Raw genomic sequence first — 22,559 nt, 5'->3', positions numbered from 1 at the left:
TAGCCAAAAATCAACCCATTCCCTGACACCACTGGCACCACTGGCACTTGTCTGTGAAGTGTCAGATTTCTTGAGAAATAAGCCACTGCCATTTTTTTTTTATTTTTTTAAATTTTTTTTTTCTTTTGCCACTTACAAGCTGACCCCTTCTAAAAGCCTTTATCATACAATGTTATGACTCATAATTGGCTTGGGAAGATTGGTGTATGTTTTGATAACTTCAAACAACTATCATTTGTTTTTGTTATTGCCTAAACAGAGCTCCTCTTCGTGCCTCCCAGGTGCTGGATGGAAGCAAGGCAAAACACTCCTGCAGAGCTGAACCTCTTTCACTTCAGTTCTAAAAGTGTTTTGTATTGGCAGCCTTCCAGGTAAAGTAGGGTGCCTTGTGCATTTGAACCTTTTTTGGTTCCTTAAAGGTCTTTTTCAACCAAAATGCTTCTATGACATTATTTCATGGTACCAGTACTCCATAATACTTTAAAAAATAGTATTTACATCTGTGAGGAATTTCCTCTCTCCTTCTAGTACATGGTAACAAATGTTAGAACACTGGTACAAATCTTACATGACATCAAATGTGAGAGTGGAGTTTAATGACTTAATTTCAGAGTTGAAAGCACAGGGAGGGGAAAATGAAGAAAAATCAGTCACGCTTCAAAGTGTAGAAAAACATTAAGTTAGATTAGCTTCTCCAAACAAGGCTACTTGCTGATGTAGGTGTATGTTGTGTAGTGTGATTATCTGATTGATCATTTGTGGGGTGTGGCACAAGAGCAGGAAATGTTTATCTTCTATCTGTGTGAAATGAAAAGTTGTCTTCTAAGAAGTTTTTCTCTTTGGTTTACAGTAGCAAGGGAGCTGAGGGGGATTAGAGGAGCTACTTGGTGATGTAGAGACAATCTTCTTAGAGTTGTTTATGCCATCAGATGTAGAAGAGAGTAAACAGCTTGCTCTCTTGCTTAGAAGCTATATACATTGGATATCTCCTTCATTTAAAAATGCTCTAGGGGTTGGAAAGCCTTTAAGTAGCTGAGTCAACACACTATTGCTAGGAGTTTTCTCATTTAGAATGTGTGTGATGGAGTTTAAAATAACTTTTCTGCTAAGTTCTTACTGCCCTGATGGTGCATCTTAAATATAAACTATCTGCCAGTGGTCAGTAGCATTAAATATTCTGTTTGATTGTTCTGTTGGATGTGGAAGGACAGAGGATGTTCTTTAGTGCAATAACCAGTGTGTGTGCCATGTTGTTCCCAACAGGGAATTTACATTACATTTACAATAATTTACAATAATTTGTTAGCCCTGTGAAATATACCCTATTATATCCTCCCTTCCATGTGGCTGCCTTGGAGACACCTTGTCCTTGAACAAGAAATTAGAAAGATTACAATGTTTTTAAGCCACCTTCAGTCTAATTTGTTTTCCTTACTTGTTACATCTTAGCTGGATCAGGACACTTCTCCTTTGCCTTTGTCTTTGCAGTGGGGATGACAGCAGTTCTTTTGCTGTCATTCTGAATGATAATTAATGCTTTCAAAGAAATTCATGTGTGCCTGGGGAAACACAGGCTGATTTCAGGAGGTCTCATGTCTGCAGCATGTGTGTCAAAATATGCTGTTCCTCCAACACAAGAGGGAAAGGAGTGCTGTGTGCTTTCCTCCCCATTAAGGTTCTCCCTTCTTCCCCAGCAGTAACCCTGGTGAAGTAATAAAATTGGGGTGGGAGGAATCTATCTGAAATAACTTGATGTGCTCTCCTGAAAAGTGAGATCCATCCATTGCTGGAGGGTTTGACTGGGAACCTCAGAAAACCCCCACTTAGTTTAGTTTGCAAGGGAAGTGTTAGCTGAGAGTACCAAAAAGTTACTCTGCAAATTGCACAAGCAGAAGATAATGTGACACTGATCTTCTGAAAAGTGTGACAGAGGGAATGGCAGGGGGAAGCATGGACACAAAGAGAAAGGTTGCTGTAACCTTTTCCTTAGCATGAAGGCTTTCAGGCAGGTGGTGTCAGCTGTGACACACTGAGTTGTTACAGTAATGCCATGATAAGGCTGGATCAATAATTGTTGTCAGACTTGCTCTTTAATGAAATTGGATTGCTTGGGCTTCCTGTGAACTTTCAGGTGTTCATCTGAAAATGTTAATGCTCTTGTATTTTATTGAGAAGATGTTGGAATGTTTTTTAAGTTCCTCTCCCTTCATGGATAACTCAGATTAAATGAAAATAAAAGTTGTATTGTAGGTGGAATGAGCAGGTAACTCTGACAGCTAAGAATGTTGTGGCAAACTAGTGCAAAAATCAAGTATGAGTGTTCAACTTCTTACAATTTGAAATTAATATACTTAATACAGAATGAGTATAAAATAGTCTCTCTGATTTGACACCAGACTTTCATACATCATTGCACATTCTTCCTCTTCAAATTGTATGTTTCTTGATGTGTGACATTACAAACACAATCACTATGTAGTTGCTTTATGAAGGCAGCTTGGGTTGTTATGAGCTTCCTGCAAATAGATGGTTTTTGTAGAGAAACTGGACACACCTGCTGAGTGTGTCCAGTTTCATTACGAGCCACATCTACAGGAATCGGTGTTAATGGAGAAGGGAGGGTCCTGGAACAATGTGAGACACTGAGCTGAGATGAAAACTGGACTGAAGTCTGTTTTCATTTTGTTCCAGTGAAATTTTAGGGGTGTGCTTTTGCTGTGTGTTCATGCGAAGCCCAGCACAACAGGTCCTTGCAATGTCTTTAGACTCTGGGCACTACCTAAATGTGTGGAAAAATATTTTCATGATTTCTGAGTGGTAATGTGATGGTGTTTCTTTTCAGCTCCAGAACAACTTGGCTCAAGCAAGACCCAGTTTTGGAGCAGGTGGTGTTACCAGGACTCTGCTTTCTTCCACTGAGTTCAAATACACAAACAAGGTATTCTTTTCTTAATAGAAAAGGCATCTTTTCTGTGTTCTCCAAGTGCTTCCTGTTACACACATGTGCTTGTTTTCCAAATATACTCTTCCTTCCTTTGAGAAGCAGATTAGAACGAGAGGCAAGTTAGGTCTGGGTAGTGGATTTTGGCATGTTCATATGTGGAGTGTTAGGAAGCAAGATGAAAGACAATTTATGGTCTGAATAAAGTGAAACTTGCGGTAATTGTTCCCTTTCTTCTTCTCTTGGCTTTGTTTGCAAGTTTTCTTTACAGCAAAAGAGAAAGGCTGTAACTACCTTCCCACACAGGCTCTGAATAATGTGTGTGTTAAATATTGCCTCAACACTGAGTTATGATGATGGTAATAAAATTCAGGGGCTTCAACAAAACTGCAGCTAAGACAGAAACTTGCTCTCATTTTACTTACAGTGTGGCTTTTACTGCTAACATTACCCTGTGAGTAATAATCCTAATGTGACTGGAGAAGGACAGATCAGAATTTGAAGACGCTCGTCTTGGACCTGTTGTGTCCATGGGCCATTTCCCTCCAGAGCAGTCCATCCAGTCCCTGAGCTCTGTCTGGCAGGGTGAGCTGCCTCAGAGCCCACAGTGTCCTTGTCACCAGAAGCACTCCTGCACTACGCAGAACACATCAGCATTGCTTGGCTGGTTGAGACACACTGTCCTTCAGTGTCACCAGAAACTCTTTTGGTTGTAGGAAAAAAAACCACATTTCTTTTGAAAGCTTGAAAAATCTCTGTGAAGTGTTTGTCTGGACTAAAGGAATCTTCTTGTAGTACTGGCTGTTACTTAAGTACTGGTTCATTGTAACAAAGTGAGCAATGAGAGTGAAGCTGTGATACCTTTAAAGGATGAGCTGTGTTGACAGAAGTGAGCTACACACTTATGTGAAATAGCAGACCAGAGCAGTAACAAGAGTCTAATACAGCAAATGTTTCATGCTTTACTGTGATGGCAAGTTTAGTGAAGACTATAGGCTAAAAATGTCAACTTTTCACTAATTTCGATTCTGTGTACATGACTAGTGAACTTCCTGTTTTCAGGGAAGCAATTCTCTGCAACTTAGGAATTGAGTCAGACTAAAAGGACTTGAAATAATGTAGTGAGTTAATAAACAGCTGACCGTAAATATCAGAGCCAGCTGGTAGAGTGCGGGAGCTGGCTGTGAAGAAATATGTCATCTGTGCTAAGAGACAGGATTCACATTCTGGGATTTTTGCTGATTTTTAGTCTGTTTCAAGCTCTGAAATGGTGATATTTGAAATGGAATAGAATCTGTCTAGCTATGACTTGTAGAAGATCAGGTCATTAAAGTTACTTGTTTGATACCTTGTGGAAATCAAGCAGCACCTTCAAGCAGAACAGCCCTATCTCTGAGCAGCTTCATGTGTGTCATTTCAGTCCTGATGGAGGTTGAATTGAAAAAGAAGATAGTTGGAATTAGCTGCCAAAGGCTCACCTTCTCTTTATCTTAACATTTGAAGTTGTGTTTGTGTCAGTTTGAGTTAAAAGGAAGCAGTTTCTTGAGAAATTGGTAAAATGTGTTTTATATTACTTTATTTAGGAAGTCACATATAACATCCATCATGATGATTTCTGAACACATTCTGCCTAAGACTTGAAAATGAGGATTTACTATTGTTTTGAGGCTTTGAGTGATATATGTTTAAGTGTTTCACTAAGTTGTTAAGGAGAAAGGACTTTCAAAATAACACTTGTTCTAAATTTTCAGACATGTGGGTTCTAAGTGACACTCACAGTAGCTATTACTGACAGATAAGAACAAGAAAAATGTAATGGAGCAAAGAAAAAGTATTTAATGTATTGGTAGGTTGTTGTGGAGTTATTTTTGCCTTGGAGCTTCTCCTGTGTTTTGAGTACTTTAACAGTGAAACAGTGAAAGGCAGAAAAACTGCATTTCACAGTCTGTTAAAAGAGAATTGACAGAAGTTTTTGGGACTTGCTCTTTCATTACCAATGTTCTCATAATTACACTATTTCTATTGATTTAGCTTTCTCTGTAGAACAAAATCACTAAAAGTGAATTTAGTCAGAATTCCTCCTGGCTGTAAAATGTCTTTGGTGCACTTTGCTACTGCCTTGAAGACTTTCAGCTGAGATTTTAAACTTGGGCAAACTTGGCTGGATGTGACTGGTGTTAAGTGCTCCCACCTAGAACCTCAGTGTGGAATCATTTAACCTTTTTGGAGATGGGTTATCTGTACAAATATGGCAGTGTTTATATTTAGGTCTTCAATAACAATATGCAGGTGTTTTTTCTGCCATAATATCTTGCATCAGTTAATTGTTATCTCTGACTAAGCTCTTGTAGTATCTGCAGCTAGTAACGTAGGGGAAAAATATCTAAATGCCATAAACACTTCTTGCTTTGGAGCATAAATTACCCACTGATCTGTGGTTTAGAAAGGTACATTATGGTTCTGTGAGAGATGGTTTTCTTTATGGCCTTTTGGCAGCATCAACTGACCTAGATTGTCCTTGTGATACCTTAACTCCTGTGGTTGCTTTGTTTCACTGAGTGGTTTGAAACCTCCCCACACCTTCCTGCTGTTTTGGAGCCTCATTTTTTTGAGCTGACTTGAAAAAAACAATCTCTTTTTAAAACAGTAGAGTGGCTTAGAGAAGAGTGCCCTTGTGAGGGCTGCAAGTGTTGTCTGGTATCAGGGCACATGTTCTGTTGTGGATTATTTCTCTGCCTTGCCTTACTGTGCTGTGAGATCAGGATTCAGTACAGATGCATTATTGTTCCCTCCTGGTTTTACATTTATTTATCAACCCCCCCTTCCCCCTCACCTCCAAACTATTAATTGGCACCCAAATTGCCTTTTTAGGTTTCCTATGATGTTTGGAAAAGAGGTGGCAGCCTGTGATGAAGAAAAGCAGAGAAACTTTTGGATAGATAAGAACATAAACACACAAGAGAATTTGTGTTTTCTCCTAAAGTGATTGATTGTTAAAGTCACCTCTATGTTCTGCCACACAGAGATGGTCAGCAGTCAGCCTGTCCCCATAGCAGACAGTGGGAAAAGGAAAAAGAAAAAAAGAACCAGAGCCACAGATCAGGTTCCTGGGAAGTTCGAAGGTTGGTGACAATTTAAAAGTTTTTAATTGCTGCAGTCTGCTTTGCTTCTGCTGTTTTTCTGTTTTCTTAGCTAAACATTGAATTTTTTGGTAGGAATGGCGCTGATGTCAAAATGTTTTGATTGAATTGATGTGTGCAAAAATACTGTGAAGTTTTGTAAGTAAAATATTGTTCAGTGAGAAAACTGAGCGGTATAGAACTTCTTAGTGGGCAAGTAGCAATGGAAAGTACATTACAAATAAAGATGGTAGTAGTGTTCTAGATTTAAATATTCAAGTTTTTGTACTTAAAACCCCATCTCTGCAAGTAGATTAAGTATGGTAGGCATTTTCTGAGCAAGGAGTTAATTGTTTTCCACCTGAAAAAAATGTTTCTGAGTTTTACATGAAGACAGGGAAGGTGGCTGAGATCCTAGAGATTGCTGAGATATCAAACATTTTTAGTATGAAAAAAATGTGTAATTTTGATGCTGTAATAAAGGTAATGTCTAATTTTTCTGGAACTTGAAAGAGTGAGGTGAAAAAGGAAGTGTAGTTAAGACTGGCATGTCTGCTTTATTGCTACATAAATGTGAAGGATGCTTATCAGATAAAGAACTTGTCTTGATGTTATTCATTAAAATATCTTTCACTTTCAAAATTCACTTTGATGGATGTGTCCTTCTGGATTTCTCTGGCAGACTTGTACAAGCTGACTGCTGAGCTGCTTGGTGAGGGAGCATATGCTAAAGTTCAGGGTGCTGTCAGTCTCCAAACTGGGAAAGAATACGCAGTAAAAGTAAGTATAGAGTAAAAGCTGCATCACTTCTGTCTGTGATGTGTCTTATCACTCTGTCTCAGGGAAAACCTGCAATAGAGTGGGTAATAGCAAATCCTTCTAGGAAATTTTTGATGCTTGAAACGAGCTTGTTTTATAACAGTTGAGAAAACCTATCATCTTAAGTGTTGTGCCTCCAGAGTGAGCTGGTTTATCAGCTGCAGGTAGAAATCACAGACAGTAAATCACTGTGATGGTTGGATCCCAGGGCAAGCTGTCCTCTCATGCTCTGCTTTGATTGTGGTCTACCTTTGTCTCTTCTTATGAAACAAGAAACTGAGTCATTATACAGCATGGCCTCCCAAATAGTGCAAGCTTTTGGGTGCTCCTCCTAGTTCAGAGATCATCAGGTGCTACCAATGATTCATGTAAAACTGTCTTTATTTCTCATAGAGGCCAGTCTTCCTTCTGTAACATCTGAACTGAAAATGTTAGGGCTCATTTACAAATTCGTTGTTATCCTGAGTCCCCCATCTAATTACAAACACAACAGCAATTGGGAAGCTTTATGTTTGATTCTATTAAAAAACAGGCACAGAATTTTAAGCCCCTTTAAAAAGTAGTTCTATAAATGCTGGATTTTTGTCTGTACTTTGTAAAATTGTTGAAGTTGAAAGGTTGAAATAAACAAAGCTCTGCATTAGGAATTGTGTGTGATCAGATACAGAGACCTGTCTACTAGTGGTGTGAATGGTTACCTCTTCTGTACCAGAGAACTTTGCACCAGGGTGCAGAAATAAGAAACCAGTCCTGGATACAGATGGTGGTGATGTTTTGGTAATGTCATGAGCTTTCAATTTATGCAGCAATCATTCAGGCTCAGACTCTGTGGAAAGCCCTTGTTCTTGTCCTCTTTCAGCCTGAGGATGGTGTGAAGGAAGGTGACCTCTGATGGCTCTGAGATTGATTGTATGTTTTCTTTAGGTTCTATTATTCGGTTTCCATATAGTTTACATTATGAACTTAACTCTCATTTTGTGGTGAATTTGGTACTTGTTGCTTAAATGCCTCTAATGAATCTCTTCAAATCTCTTCTTTTTGATTGTTCAGTGTCTGATGTGACTCAAATCTATTTTTGGTAGAATTCAAGAGGATATCCTGTCCTGCACATTGCAAAGTTAAAATGATGCAAGAAAAGGCTTGTGGTCACTGGCTGTGTAATGTGTGGATTTAGTTCCTCTCTTCTCTTCCTGCCCTAATTTCTCTTGTCCACTGAATGCCTTCCAGAGCTCTGCTGACACTGCTCTGCTCTGTAAACAAATGCCAGATGAGAAATTGAACAAACAAACAAAGGTGGAGTGTTTTTCTCCAGTGGGCATGCCCTAGATTCAACCCTTGGAACAGTTACCTAATTCCAGAGCTACATGCACAGTTCCTGCAATATTTTTTCAAATATGAGTTCTTAAAACTCTTTTTCACAGATCATTGAAAAAAATGCTGGGCATAGTCGGAGTCGGGTTTTTCGTGAAATAGAAACTCTGTACCAGTGTCAGGGTAACAAGTAAGTATGGTCTTGTCTTTGTTTATTTAAAGTGTTTTGATTATTTGTTTTCAACTTTTTATGTGTGACAAGGTTAGAAGCTTTGCAGTATTCTCCTTAAAACCACTTGAATTTTAGACTTGACTTCTCAAGGCATCAGTTCAGGGTAAGAATTTCCCCTTCTTTACCTGTGAAATTTCGGGGAACAGATTAATAGTTACATTACTCAATTAGCAACTGGGTCAATGTAGCTTGATTGTGCTTCAGTGATGCATGGCTTTTGTCCAGATGAGAAATTAACATTTTGACACTCTCCTCTGTGATTTCACCATCAGCAAAAGCTGACACTGACACCACCTGCTGTGGAAAGGAAATTTTACCATTCCTTCCCCTGATGTTTGTCCTCCTCGTGTCAGCCTTCCTGCTTTTGCTCTGGAGCTCTTAGATAAGCAAAAAGCTAACGTAGTTCTCACTTGGATGCGTGCTGACTTCATGCAACCGCAGGATGAAGCAACTCTAAAGCTGCTGCTCATGTCTGAAGAGGAAGAAAAGCTGTGCAGGCACTGGCAGCATGCTCTGGGAGCTCTGTGATGGGTTTGAGACAGTTCTGAAGCTACTCTTAGATGTCCCTGTTAATCTAGAATGTATATACCACAGATGATGTATATATATTACAGTTGTGTGGCTTTATATTGAATTTTTCAAAAAAAAAATACTTAATATAACATACAGAAATAATTTAAAAACCAACTTGTTTACCAAACTCATGGACTTATGTTGTGCTGTAGAGGAGCAGACCGTGTGTTTCTTCTTTTGAGAGGTTAAGAGTAAATGGTCATCCAGTATGCAACTGATGAAAAACTCAAGCTCACGTGACCGCATGCAGAATTTCGGGGATTTGGTATACCATTAAATGTAAAAAATTCTGACTTGCGTGTTTGGCATTCTCAGAGCAACCTGGGGTATTTATGCTACAAATAATTTACATGAGCTAAACAGGAGTTAGTCTAAAAATGGCAACTAAGGAGCTGGATTTAATATCTTGTTGACAGATGCCTGTCTCTTTTGAGCCCTGTGTGTTTTGCTTTGTGATTTCCAGAGAGAAAGAATGCCAGTTTAATTATTTTTTCTTTATTTCTGCCTTCAGCACAAAGGCAGTGTTTTAAATTATTAAATACAACCTACTACCACTTATCTTCCTGTCAACTGAGCAGTAGCAGAGCTCTCACAATCCTGGTGAGTGTGGTGTTTGGCACATTTCCCATGCTTAAATTTCAGTGTGAGTTGGAAATGTAGTTTTAATGCCACAGGCAACCAAAGCAATTTGATTGACTAGAACTTGTATTTTTGGTTACTTCTGGCACTTCCTAGTTATCCATGCTGAAACTCTTCATTGCTGTGTGTATGTTCCATGCTTGTTTCTTTTATTCCATTCTTTTTTGTTTCTTTTTTTAAAGGAACATTTTGGAGTTAATAGAATTTTTTGAAGATGACACAAGATACTACCTGGTCTTTGAGAAGCTGCGAGGAGGTACTGTGCAGAAACTGTGCCTTTGCTCATTGAATCATTTTGGCTCCTATTTGCCTCTGTTTTAAAATAACAATTAAATAATTACTTTAAATGCTTGAAGAATTTCAGGACAAGAAGTAGAGGAAGTATTTTAGACAGCTTGAAGTATGGTTATTCTTGAGTATTGATGGGTTTGGTCATGCATTTGTAATCCCTTTCTGAAAGTTATGGAAATGTCAGCTCTATTAAAGTGGCAGGTTTGAAATACAGTCAGTAGGTCACAGTACCTTCAGGCAAGGGGAGACACACAGGATGTCAGGTGTTATGCATGATCCTAAGTGCAGCATCTGAATACTCTGGCAGAGTTTTCCCTTGATGTAGGATTGACTTAATTTCCTGGTACTCATGGAACTCTGTTGTGAAAACTGTCTTGCCTGTGCCTGGGGTTGCTGTTATTGAGAATCAGCTATGCTTGTGGGGGTTTGAGAGCCCATCAAGTGAGCCTGAGTGGTCACTGGGCTCTGGCACTTCCCACTCACCTGGGGAATGAGAAAGCTGCAGCAAGCACTTTATGGACTTTCTCACATTTGTCTCCATGGAGTGTAATTACAGTACTAATTGCATGGCTGTGCAAAACCAGGAGTTAATGTGGTCAACCCTTCAAAGGAAAACTGAGCTTCTGGAGTATCCTGTTGCCCAGAGAACATAATTTATTGTCTCTGGTCAAGAAGGTTTCCAGGAGCAATTGTACGTGCAAAAAATAAAAATTCTTTCTGCATAGATGCAGAACTATTTTTGAAAGAGGTGGATATTTATTGAGTAAAAGCTTTCATTTAACTTTTCTCAAAATTGCTGTATCTTTTTATGCATCTTGTGTTTATCCTTTGTTTTCCCATAACCCTTTGTCTTAATGCATGGATGTCTCTGACAAATAAGCTGTAATAGGATTTGATTGAGATGAATGTGCATTTGTAATTTTTTTCATCTCCACATTCTTCCATTAGTTAACTCTCTTCTTTGTCAGTCTGTGGTTGTCAGTGTCACTGCATGGCTGCTGAGAGGATAATAATGCTACTCCTTCCCTCTTGGCTTCTGTTTTTACAGGCTCAGCTAGGGCTGAGGCTACTTTTTTTCTCTTAAGAAAACCAACAGTATTTGAAGTATTAGGTATGTGGTTTGAAGACAAAGAATGGGAATTAAGGTCAGATCTGATGCACTGCAGATTCTTACGTGAGTGGCAAGGCTGGCAAGAATGAGAACATTTATCTTCAGTGCAAGCCTTACTTCAGTAACTCCAGTCTCAGAGGCTGCTGTTACAGTGTTGGAGCCTAATTTGGGCTTTCCATTTTCAACTTTGCCTTTCAGTAGCTGTGGTAACTGAAGGAGCTCTGTTCCTGCTTTTATCTGTGTTCAGTTCACTGTGATGTGCAGAGTCCCTTTAGTATCCTTGTCTGACAGCATTTTATAATTGAATGAGTTAAAATCGAGCTGATTAGATTGAACTTGCATGATGTAAGAGTTTTTTTCCTCTTCTTTTGCCCCTCTGAAATGCATTTTGAGAGGTGCTTATATAATGCTTTCTGTCTGATGAGTACTGGAGACGTAGGAATAACTATGGCAGGAGTGCCCTGCTATTCTTTCTTCATGAGGATTTTCTATGTGGGCTGAATAGAAAGTCAATAAAGTATGTTTTTATTGATATTGATGTAATTCTTATCTGAGAGACTTTGAATATCAGCTCTATTTGGAAAGAGAATTTCAGATAAACCTGCTGAGTGAAATGAGCACTTCAGCTGGCTCAGTAATGTTTCCTGTGAAGTGTGGGGTCTTTTCCACGAGGCTGGAAACATTGAAGAACTGTTGCTGCTTTTTGAAGGTGCAAAGAACAGCTATACCAGGAAACCCCTTTGAACTTTGTGCACTCAAGAAATCTGTAGCAAACTAGAAGGTGTTGGTTTTGACAAGGGAAGATGTCTGAGTTTGAAATCTAATAACCTGGTCCAAAGTGGCCTTACTCCACCCACCTGACATAGCATGGCTGTGCATATCTGAGCAGTCTTTTGTCCATCTCTCTTATTTTTAAATGTCCTTTCTCTTCCCTCTCTGAGTGCTCACTGTGGAGGAGTGGCAGTAGCATTGATGCTGTAAGAATAGGAATTACCCAACAGATGATTTCCTTCCACATCTGGAACTGAAGAATTAAAAAAAGTAAAATCACCTGAGGTAGAAAATGTTGAGTGTATTTGGGCTAATAACAAATGGCAGTTATTTCTTGAATTTCTTTGCCTGATTGCTTTTACAAATACACCTCTCTGAATAAGAAAATAGAAGGCAATAGCAAGGTTACATAGGGAGCTGGGATCTCTGTGGACTACATGGTTTTTTAAAGACGTTTTTAATCTTTTGAGAGGTTTGATTGAAATCACTGTAAGAAAATGAGGAATGAGACCTCCCTTTATTGTTTGTTAAAGGGATACCAGTGAGGCCTGCAAGCTACCAGCCCTTCAGTATGTTTTCATTTAATTTTATATCACTGGGCAAATTTTGCCTTAAGTCAGTACAGAAGCCTTGCCTTGATGCCTGTGGGAAATTTGATGTGTATTTAAAGGTCAAATATCTTTTTACTTTGGTGGTGTTGAGGCACAAAACATGTATCCTTGACTTTCAGTGCAGAGTTTCAGTGGTGACATTATAGAAAATGAGGAGAGTTTGAGCATGGGCACCCATGACCTGGGGTAGGTTGGGTTTTGCTGAAATGTTTATGTATCTCCTTAGCTGATACTTTTGAGTTTTACTGGTTCTGTTGGCAAATCTCTACTGTCCCAGTGTGTGGAAAACAGACCAGTCATGTCCTGGGGCAGTAAAAAGTGATTGCCTCTCATGCTGTGCTTAAACTTGACTGTTTGAAAATTATGTTCTAGCACACTTACCGTGGTGAAGCTGCTCAGTTGTGCCTTTTCTTCTTAGTCATTCCCCTCTTTGCTCCATAGAAGTTGCCTGCTGTGAAAGGCTTCTGTAAAGTGTGAAAATGAGGTTATGGATTCATGATACATGGAACTAGTTCAGCATTCATACTGAGGTTTTCCCTTTCACCTGTTACCCTGACAGGGTCCATCCTGGACCACATACAAAAGAGGAAGCACTTCAATGAACGAGAAGCAAGCAAAGTGGTGAGAGACATTGCCTCTGCTCTGGACTTTCTTCATACAAAAGGTAAGAGAAGGCTGCCTCCATCTTTACTGGTTAATACTGTACACTTGGCTAATAAAATGCATTTATCTCTAAGTAGACAGCTTTTGCTAGTGTTTCTACTTACAGCAATGCCACATGACTTAAGCTCTTTTCTTCTGTGATATTATTTTCATATTGTAGCATTTTAAGTAATTGGGAGTGTTAAGATGGTACAGGCTTTTCAAAAAGAAAACTTGAATCAACATCCAGAGAGAGTTAACATTAGGGTTGAGTTTGTTTGTTCTTGTTACACAAGCCACCATATAAAGGTTACTCAAAAGGGATCTAATAAAATTTTAATTTCCTTGTCTTTCAGGTCAAGTTACTTTTTTTTTATTATTCAGAATTTCTGCTGGTCACAAGACCTGTTGGTTTGTAGTAGCTTTTGGCCCTCACATTTAGACTCTCACTGTTAAATTGTGAGACCTAAGTGAACCAGTCTTTATTTGAAGGTGCCCTCAATTAATTTGGAATTCGCTTAGATTTAAAGCAGTTATTGTTTGTAGAGATTTTTTTTTTTGTTAGTGTTTTTCTGCTGCTTTTTTGACTTGGGAAATTCCAAAGTTTCTGTGCATTATGGTCATCCCAGAGTATATTTTTGGGCTGAATGTGATGGATACTTTTGAAGTCTTTCCTATGTTGTGATTATCTGGCCTTGCAGCTTCACTTACTGTTACAGTGACTAGCTCAGAATAGAATGGCATGTAATGGAGGCTGTTTATTGGTTATTTATTTTGATACATTTTTTCTCTTCCGTTTTGCCGTTCTGATTAGCCTGGTAGATCTCAGCAGATTTGTATCTGCTGCCTAAATTGCTTAGTACTGCCCCTGGTACAATAAATGTTTAGTTGTATTCTGCTGTTTATATGCTAAGATGGAATCACAGCACTGGTACCTCAACAGGTTGAACCCATTAAAAAGAAAATTGTAGTAATGCATAGGGATAAAAATGGTAAGCCTGAGGAATGTGGATCTTGTCACATGTTGTGACTGTTACAAGAAGTTAATCTGAATGTCAAACAAAATTTAGTTTGGATTAAGAGTTTTTGTAATTTTCACAGCCTATGTGATAATTCAGTGTTAAACTTTCAGAGAAGGTGCTTCTTGAATACCTGTGTTTAGAAGATTTTGACTTTGGGATATGGGACATGTAAGAGGCAGGAAACTTAGGCTGAATCTGTGGAAAAATTCTTTTTTTATGTTCAGGGCTATAGCAGGTTTCTTAACAGCTGGAAGTCCAGCTACCCCATTCAAGAGGTTTAACATCAACTGAGCTAATACCTTTCTGTAGTTCTCTCTGAGCTTTTAGTTTTAATTCCCCTTTTCCCAAACAAGAGGAGGGTGATTGATTAAAATGACTGTAGAGCAGCAATCTGCTTTCTTGTTTGCTGTGAACTGGGACAGTGGGGACATGGCTTGCAGAATCAGCTACATCCCCTTTTCATTTTATTGTTCTCTTTATGGTTCTTCCGTGTGACATTAAAATAATTAGTAAATAGGATACAGAACACTAAAGTAAACAGGAAATTAAAGCAGTTTTATTGCACAGCTTAATGGTGAAGTGCTATAACTAAATGCTTTTAAAAAAAATTGAATGAAGACACCTAATTCTTTTGCCAGGAGTAGTTTAAAACTCAGCTGGATGATAATCCTGCCTTAAACCCACTTGGGATGTGCTTTATTGCTAATAATCTACTGGAGGGGTGTTTAAAGGCAGTTGTTTTCTCAGTGCTCTGTGCAACTGCAAAATCAAATGTTACATAATCAGACATTTGAATTCACACAATAATACAAAAAGACACTGTTGGCTTTCCCATTGCGAGCCAAGCCAACTGTTGGGAGTTTGGTCAGCCTTGTAAATGTCAGCACAGGCCACCTTGGTAGGTTCATTGTGCCATGTTTTGTGCCAAAGCCATGTGCACTGTGTCAGTATGAACACTGATTCCTTTAAATTGGGCCTCTGCTGTTATATTTTAAGCCACATTCTGTGGAGTGTGCTGAAGAAACGACATTTAAAGCTCCCTTGGCTAGAGTTTGGTGGAATTTTCCTTCCTGTACTCTGAAGTAATATCAGGTGTCTTTAGAGTGTAAGTTTCTAAATCAAGACTAGACTGCAGTTAAATTACAGCCAATTTGCTCATTTGATTTGATTTTTTTTTTGCCTCTCATTTTCTACCTTCTAATTGAGTTTGATCATATTAAACAGAGAACTTCCAGAAATTGTGGTTTTAGGCATTTGAAGAACTTCTTTGACAAGAGACAACCACCTTGCTGTGTGGATTACACAGATAACTTTGTGTTTCCCTGTTAGGTTTGCCTACTCTGATAGGAGTCCAATGAAGAAGCCCTTTGGTTGTTTTCCTTTAGCTTTCCTTCTGCATTTCTAACAGAACCTTTAATTTTCCTTTTGCTTCAGCACTGAGTATGTACCTCCAAGGGGTATTTTCATCTGGGAACTTAGGGGATATTTTGCAGGGGAGAGTGCCTCAAGTACTGTCTGTGCTGATAAGAGTTCAGCAAGCCAGTTGATCCATCTAGGAAATAGAAATTTACTGTAAAAGGCACAAAAATAATGGCATTAAACTGTGTAAAGAATTAAACTTTCCTACAGACCAGTCATCTCAGTAAGCTGGTTTTAAGGAACATAATTAATTTGGGCTAACAAAAAGTTCTGGTGTTAGCAGGTTCTCATTTGCTTGACAGACTCTCCTATACAGTTAAGGAGGATAAAGGTATACCAGGATTCAAAAGTGACTTTTAACAGTTGCACTTTATAGTTAAATTATTATATTTAAGAGGGGCTGATCTGTGTAGCAGGCTCAGATCTATAATATTTCCCAGGCCACCTTTTAATAAAGAGAAGGAATGAGATATAAAACAGGGGAGTGTCCTTTCTAATGAACATCTGTGCTCTCTGTTTAGGTATTGCTCACAGGGACCTGAAGCCTGAAAACATCCTGTGTGAATCTCCAGAAAAGGTGCTGCTCTGGTCTTTTAACTTTCCAAACTGAATTTTTTTTAACCTGGTTCCCAAAAACAGTCCTTGTGGTTTTTTTCTTTTCTTAAACCTTTTTTTCTTGGAACTTCTTTTCTTGGAACTTTTGAACCCATTAGTGAACTTGAACTAAATTTAACAGAACTGAAGCTTAAAAGAGACTAAATTCTTCTTTGAGCTAGGAAAATGTGAACATCTGGCTAAGAGAAAAGCCAGTTGGCCTTACAGAGGGACAGCAGTGACACCCTGGTGCCTCATCTGTTCTGGGCCAGGAGCCAGATGGACAAGCAGCATTTAGAGGCCAGTTGGTCACATTATATGACCAGTTTTCAAAGTGCCCTGATGTGTACTGGCACTTGCCTAACCAAATGAAAAACTAATGTAGCAGGATCATGTGCTGGTGGTGTGCGTACAGCTGGGGCAGGGCAGGTGGATGCAAGGAGTGGAAGGCGGCTGTCAGAGACTGGGTCTCAGCAGGGACTTGTATTCTGTCCTGGGGTTTTCTACTTCACATATATTCATATATTTTCCATTAATCACGGTCTTCCTGACCTCTTTGACCTCTTTCTTTTTTTAGATGTCACCAGTAAAAATATGTGACTTTGATCTTGGCAGTGGGGTGAAGCTGAGCAGTGCATGTACTCCAATAACTACTCCTGAATTAACAACGCCGGTGAGAGACCTATTGTGGCTTTGTGCTTTTTTTGTTCTACTGTCAGCCAATTTTCCTTATCTCCAAAGGAGATCTTCCAAAGTTCTTACTGCCACTTACCATTTCAAGCAAGTGTATGTGTGATGAATACTGTCTCACTTTCTCAGTCACAGAACAAATACACAAAAGCACAGGAGCAGGCAGGGTTAATTCTCCTGCTGGCCAGCATGTGCCACATCAGTCCTGCTTATCTCTTACACAATCAAATAGGGAAACTTTTGTGCCCATTTTTTGTGTGCTAATGGACAGACTTTGAACCTTAGTTTTGTGTTAATTTCCCCATGTTTTGGTTCTGTAGCCAAGCAAATGAGCTAAGGAGAATGCAAGTTCTCTAATCAGAGTGTGGCTTTATAATACACATTAGTTTGAAAAACTGCAGTCCTGTGCTTTTGCCATTTACTGTGAAAGAAAAATCTCTTTTTGAAGTCTTACAGAAATCTATTCCCCTGATACACTTGTCTGATAACTAATGGATAATATTTAAAAACCTGAAAGATGTAAATTAATATTTTGACCTTGTATTAAAGGCTCACAGCTATGTGGTGGCTATTAATAGTCACAGCTATTATGGTGCTGCTAAAGAGCTATAGGAACTTTAATATTCACTGTTGGCTGATTTCTGCTTTTGCACCAAGCCACTTGGTATAAAGAGTGGAAAATGATAAACCTGAGTCTTGTTTTGATGTGACCCTCCCTTTGAAAACTTGCTTGAATTTGGTTTCTTAGTGTGGCTCTGCAGAATACATGGCACCCGAAGTGGTGGAAGTGTTCATGGAGGAGGCCACGTTCTATGACAAGAGGTGTGATCTGTGGAGCCTGGGGGTGATTCTGTACATCATGCTCAGTGGTTACCCCCCTTTCGTGGGCAACTGTGGCACAGACTGTGGCTGGGACAGAGGAGAAGTCTGTAGAGTTTGCCAGGTGGGTGTGCACGTCCTGGGTGTGTGGGGAGTGCAGAGTTCTCCCCTGAGCTTTGGGTGCAGGACTTGCTGTAATGCCAGCAGTGGAGAGCTGTGCCTGATGCTGGCAGCTAGCTGGGAGGTGAGAAGTGAGGGTGGCAGTATAGAAGTTGAGTGATACCAGTTTCTAAAGTAAGGTTGGGCAAGTGCTTCTCTTCCCTCCTGTTGTGAGATCTCAGAGCTTTTCCTCACCCTATTCCTCACTCTGGAATCCTCCCTTGTTCTGTAATCCTTGATCTGGTTTATGGTAGTCACTGCAATTCCTCAGATACAAGCTGAGCCCTGGGAGGGTTGCCATGCAGGACCTGAATTTGTTTTCTAAAAACAGTATTTTAGCTGCCCTCTTAGGGGTGGGGGGAAGTTTTTTCAGCAGTGTATTGTGTCCCTCTTAGGCTGCACTGAGGCACTCTGTGGAGCTGCCTGTCGCTCTCCATTGACTGCATAAGAAGACTGGATGGTTTCAGTTGTTGCCCTCCACATTAGGTGGACAAAAGTGAGTGGGAAGTCTCCCCTGAGAAACTTTCTGGTTGCGGTGTATTTCAAGTGAATATTTTTTCCTTTACTAGAACAAGCTTTTTGAGAGCATTCAGGAAGGCAAATATGAATTTCCTGACAAGGACTGGTCACATATTTCCTCTGAGGCCAAAGATCTCATCTCAAAGCTGCTGGTTTGTGATGCCAAAGAACGACTTAGTGCTGCTCAAGTTTTGCAACATTCATGGGTTCAAGGAGTATGTATCCCCCTTTATATTAAGAGTTATTCTTCTTCCAAACAAGCTGTTCCCTGTCTCTTAACTTTTTATTAGAGTCCTTGTGTGTTTCAGTGCTTGTATCTTGATTAATTAAATGATACACTGTGGCTTTATTTTTTCTGCGTGGTAAATATTTGGATGAATATGTCAGCCTTAAAATGTTTGTTTTGTCTTGTTTAATTATTGCTTTGTGCATTTAAAATGGCTTTCTTGTGAATAGCAAGCACTGCAGTACACAATTTATTGTGCTAATACAGTAATGCAGAATGCTGGTAAATACGGTTATAAAAGAACAGCAGTGTCCTCTTTTGTTTCAGTTCCCAGCTCAGGAAGGAAGGAATAGACCCTGTGGAGATCTTCCAAAGCTGTAGTCTTATACCTGCAAGCTGTGAAATCTTCTTGTGAGGGGAGACAGATTATGAAATATGTTTTGCAAACAAACAGTGATTTGTAAGCTCACAGTGAATTAGTTTATTTGCAGTATCTGTTAGTTGTAAAGATTTTGGGGGAGTCACTTGTTTTTTGGCACTCTTGGGAAAGCTTGGTTCCCAGCTGGTAATATGTAACTAACTTCTCTTAACTGCTTCTTCTAGCAGGCTCCTGAAAGGGGATTGCCCACCCCTCAAGTTCTTCAAAGGTAGGGTTTATTTTCTAAACATCTATAAACTTGGTCAAGGATAATTACTGAAAGAATGGGTGGGAGAGAGGAGTTGACAAATTAGGAGGTAACATCCCCTGGCTGAGAATGGAGCTTCATAAATGTGCCACACTAATTTTGTTAAGAACATCGGAAATATTAAAGCTCTGAATTTTTTTTATGATCTAATCTTGCTTGTTTGTGGGAAAAGCATTAGAGGGAATTCCTGCAGTGCAGTGTTAATCTTAGGCAGGAAATAATGATGGGTTTGTCAGCTTGCTGCCCAGGAGGGGGAGAAAAAGGCATAAAGGCATGTGCTACCCAAAGAGCCTGCTTTCTGATGGGTGGATAATCACCATAAACACAGACGTGGACCTGACTTTCGTTGTAGTTGGTGGCACTCACAATACCCATTTACTGTGAGCAGGGCAAGCCTTTTTGGAGGTGATTTGATGGAAGATTCTGTATGCCAGAGAGCCTGAGTCATACGTCTGTTTCTGTCTCTGTGTCTGCTGCTGGTGATTTCAGGTGGTTCCCCCATCAGAAATGCATTTCCTTAAGCCACAGGTGCAGTTATAGTGGGACTGCAGTTCTCTGGATGGCCACAAATGCCCATCCTTTGAGAACAGGTAGAAATTAAGGATGACGTCTCAAGTGGCTTCCTGGATTTATAATCAGAATTCCTTGTCGGGAGGAGTAGAACTGTGGCTGTTTCCAAAATTCCGGAGTGTTCTTGTTATGTAGTGCTGGTCCTCTGAGTGAGGACAGATGCAAATATTAACTGGTCATTTTGCCTGCTGTCTCAGTGATTTGGAAGAAGAAATAAACACATCTGGAAATAGATACTCTCCTGTGAGGACAAGTGGGTGAAGTGCCTGTGTTGAAACTGCTTCCTCCTTCTCTTTCCCTGGGCAGGAACAGCAGCACAAAGGACCTGACCCTGTTTGCTGCCGAGGCCATAGCCCTGAACCGGCAGCTGTCCCAGCACGAGAGCGAGCTGAGCGCGGAGCAGGAGAGCACCGCCCACACTGTGTGCTCCATGAAACTGTCCCCTCCCTCCAAATCCCGCCTGGCCAGGCGCAGGGCCATGGCACACGCCACCAAGACCAGCGACTTCCAGCCAGTTCCCCATAAAGCCTTCTAAAGTTCTTTCCTGCTGTGTGGGGGGCAGGATCAGGCTGTGCTCTGACTTGGATTTTCAGCACTGATAAAAGCTGCTCTGCTTCTGACACTTTGATTAGGATCTTGCTCTTGTGATGTGATTGTAACTTTAAGGGGACAGCTTTTTATGGGAATGTTTTCTGCCTGACAGATTTAGTGCATTAAGATAATTCAACTGATTTTTGTTAAACTGCAGAAGATGAGTTTGCTGCTGTATTATCTGAGGTGATAAATCACTAAGTTTTCCTCATTTTCTTCTTAGAAGAACACAGTTTAAAATGCAAACTTGAAAACATCAGGAAAAACACACATTTGCCTAGCAGAGCATTAAGTCTCTCCCTGCCAAAGGCTGCTCTCCTTGATGGCACATTTTGAAGGTGCTGCTGTTATTGCCAGCAGCAGGGACTGTTCTCAACCAACAGTGCCCTCCTGTCTTTCTCTAGACTCAGGAATGTAGATGTTGACAGGGATCTCTGTCTCCATTACATTCATTGGGCTTAAATGGAATGAGGATGGTACTGTACAGGTGCAAGGATTGCTCATGCTTCTTCTGGGTAGATTTTTTATGTTGTTGATAATTTGTGTGTCAGCATGTGGGGTGAAAACTGGAAGAGGTGGGATTTTTATCTGATGTATCTTCGCCCTTAACTACAATGTACTCCATACCATCTCTTTTTTTAATTTTCTGGAGTTTGATGTCCTTGGAACAGTTACATTCTTAAATCTGATAACTGCAGTGTAACAGACTGTTTATGTAACAGTTTGTATTTACTGTTAGGTAGGCTTTTTAATACTAACATGAGGTTTTATTATATTAATGCTATCCTCAGCTAAACCTTCCTTTCTTTCTGTAAAATTGTATTTCTCCATGACCTTTTGTGTGTCCTACCTGGAGTTCCTAATGTGAGCAGACAGACATCAGTGAATTTTGGTGTGTGAATAATTTAGAAATGCCACAAGCAGAGATACAACTGTACAAAAATGGTGCTGCAGCCATAAAATTCTGCCTCTTGCAGTAATCTCAGGCTGGGTGTCTAGATTTTTGCTTCCAGTTTCAATACTGTGGTGCAACAGAGCCAAGAATAATTTGAAAGGGTTTTGGCTGAAAAGCCAAAGATTTAAGTGACCAAAGGGAGGTCTATGGAGAAGAACACACGTGTTGAGCACTTTCTGAAACATAAGCTGTGAAAATTGGGCCACTGAGATGCCCATGATGCACCTTAACTTGTCAGCCCTTTCTGAAACATTTTACCAGGGCCTTGTGTGCAAGGGGGGGAGGAGGAGAACCCCAAGTGGCAGCACAAAACCCTCCCAAGCAGAGTGAGAAGGAATAAAGTAAGCAGATGCAACAAGCACTTGGAAGTTGAAAGGTCAAAGCTGAATGTCATTGCATGGCCTATTCAGCGTGGTTTTACGTTATCAGTAATATCAGTGCATACAGCTATTTTTATAAAACATGCTGTATTTTGTGATTAATATTAAAGTTGTTATTTAAAAGTTTTTATACGTCATGCTAGCCAATGAATGATGAAATGTATTTTGCTTTTTTTAATTAAAATGTCCTAAGTTATGTATTTAACACATTTGGCAGTTCTTTGTGGTTTTTTTCCTCTGTTTTTGGTGACACAGAAAAAGAATTCTTTGTGCGACATTAGATTTAAGACAGTCGAAGTGCCTGAGGACTAGGCATACCTCCCTCTTCTATTGATTTATTTTATTTATCAGTCTGTGGTCTCATATTTCTCTTTGGGAACTGAGAAAAGCACCCCAGGCAGGGAAGAGGTGTTAACTTAAGCCAGTTGTTCTGCTCTTGTGTGTAGTCTAGTTCTGAGTGCCTCTTGCAGAGTCATTTTTTAGTTTCTTTAGGGGTCTGTGGCTCTTGGGTGGGGAAGGTTGTTTTCCCAGCGGCGTGGGATGCACCACTCCCAGTGTCTCTGCAGCTCATGCCTTGAGTGAAATCTGAATAGAGAAGGAATGCCAAACCAGGTGCCAGACCCTTTATGTATACTTGCCTTTTAGTTGAACTGTGCTTTAAAATTATCTGCTTCTCCTTCCCTTTTCCTCCTGGGCAAGAGAGGTAGCAGAGAGCACAGGAGACGTTTTGGCAGGGGTACAGGAGTGATGTTTCACGGGGGCAGGTCTTGGAACTTTGCCTTGAAATGAGAAGTCAGATTCAGCTGATGATCCAACAGGTGCCTCTTTCCCTCTGATCTTTACCTTGCACTGAGAGTTCAGCTTTCTTC

The 22,559-nt window shown here is 39.9% G+C and overlaps 1 protein-coding gene across 4 annotated transcripts; it reads left to right on the top strand.

The window, feature by feature from the left end:
* Window positions 1–263: 263 nt before the first annotated feature.
* Window positions 264–21,899, top strand: MKNK1 (MAPK interacting serine/threonine kinase 1). 4 transcript variants are annotated; one of them, XM_014250846.2, is made up of 13 exons: window positions 327–371; window positions 2,843–2,938; window positions 5,965–6,063; window positions 6,743–6,840; window positions 8,301–8,380; window positions 9,817–9,890; window positions 12,978–13,082; window positions 16,023–16,078; window positions 16,673–16,768; window positions 17,534–17,728; window positions 18,333–18,497; window positions 19,115–19,155; window positions 20,071–21,899. In XM_014250846.2, exons 3-13 carry the CDS (start codon window positions 5,967–5,969, stop codon window positions 20,297–20,299), a joined length of 1,236 nt encoding a protein of 411 aa, XP_014106321.2. In that variant the 5' UTR covers window positions 327–371; window positions 2,843–2,938; window positions 5,965–5,966; the 3' UTR covers window positions 20,300–21,899. The 4 variants fall into 4 exon arrangements, with proteins under 4 accessions (XP_014106322.2, XP_014106321.2, XP_087916456.1 ...); XM_088060330.1 differs by having other exon boundaries at window positions 19,112–19,155; XM_014250847.2 differs by lacking the exon at window positions 2,843–2,938 and having other exon boundaries at window positions 264–346; window positions 19,112–19,155.
* The last annotated feature ends 660 nt before the right edge of the window (window positions 21,900–22,559 follow it).

This window comes from Pseudopodoces humilis, chromosome 10 (assembly GCF_049639895.1).
Source record: "Pseudopodoces humilis isolate 2021_Gansu_Grassland_sample_001 chromosome 10, ASM4963989v1, whole genome shotgun sequence".
Classification (NCBI taxonomy): domain Eukaryota; kingdom Metazoa; phylum Chordata; class Aves; order Passeriformes; family Paridae; genus Pseudopodoces; species Pseudopodoces humilis.
The sequence above is the reverse complement of the archived record's forward strand: the minus strand, read 5'-3'. Positions and strand labels throughout refer to the sequence as shown.

Coding starts and splice junctions, on each gene's coding strand:
- MKNK1 (XM_014250847.2), top strand. CDS start 289: ATGGAAGCAAGGCAAAACACTCCTGCAGAGCTGAACCTCTTTCACTTC. Junction 347..5,964: donor CTTTCACTTCAGTTCTAAAA/GTGTTTTGTATT, acceptor TCTGCCACACAG/AGATGGTCAGCAGTCAGCCT. Junction 6,064..6,742: donor GGTTCCTGGGAAGTTCGAAG/GTTGGTGACAAT, acceptor TTTCTCTGGCAG/ACTTGTACAAGCTGACTGCT.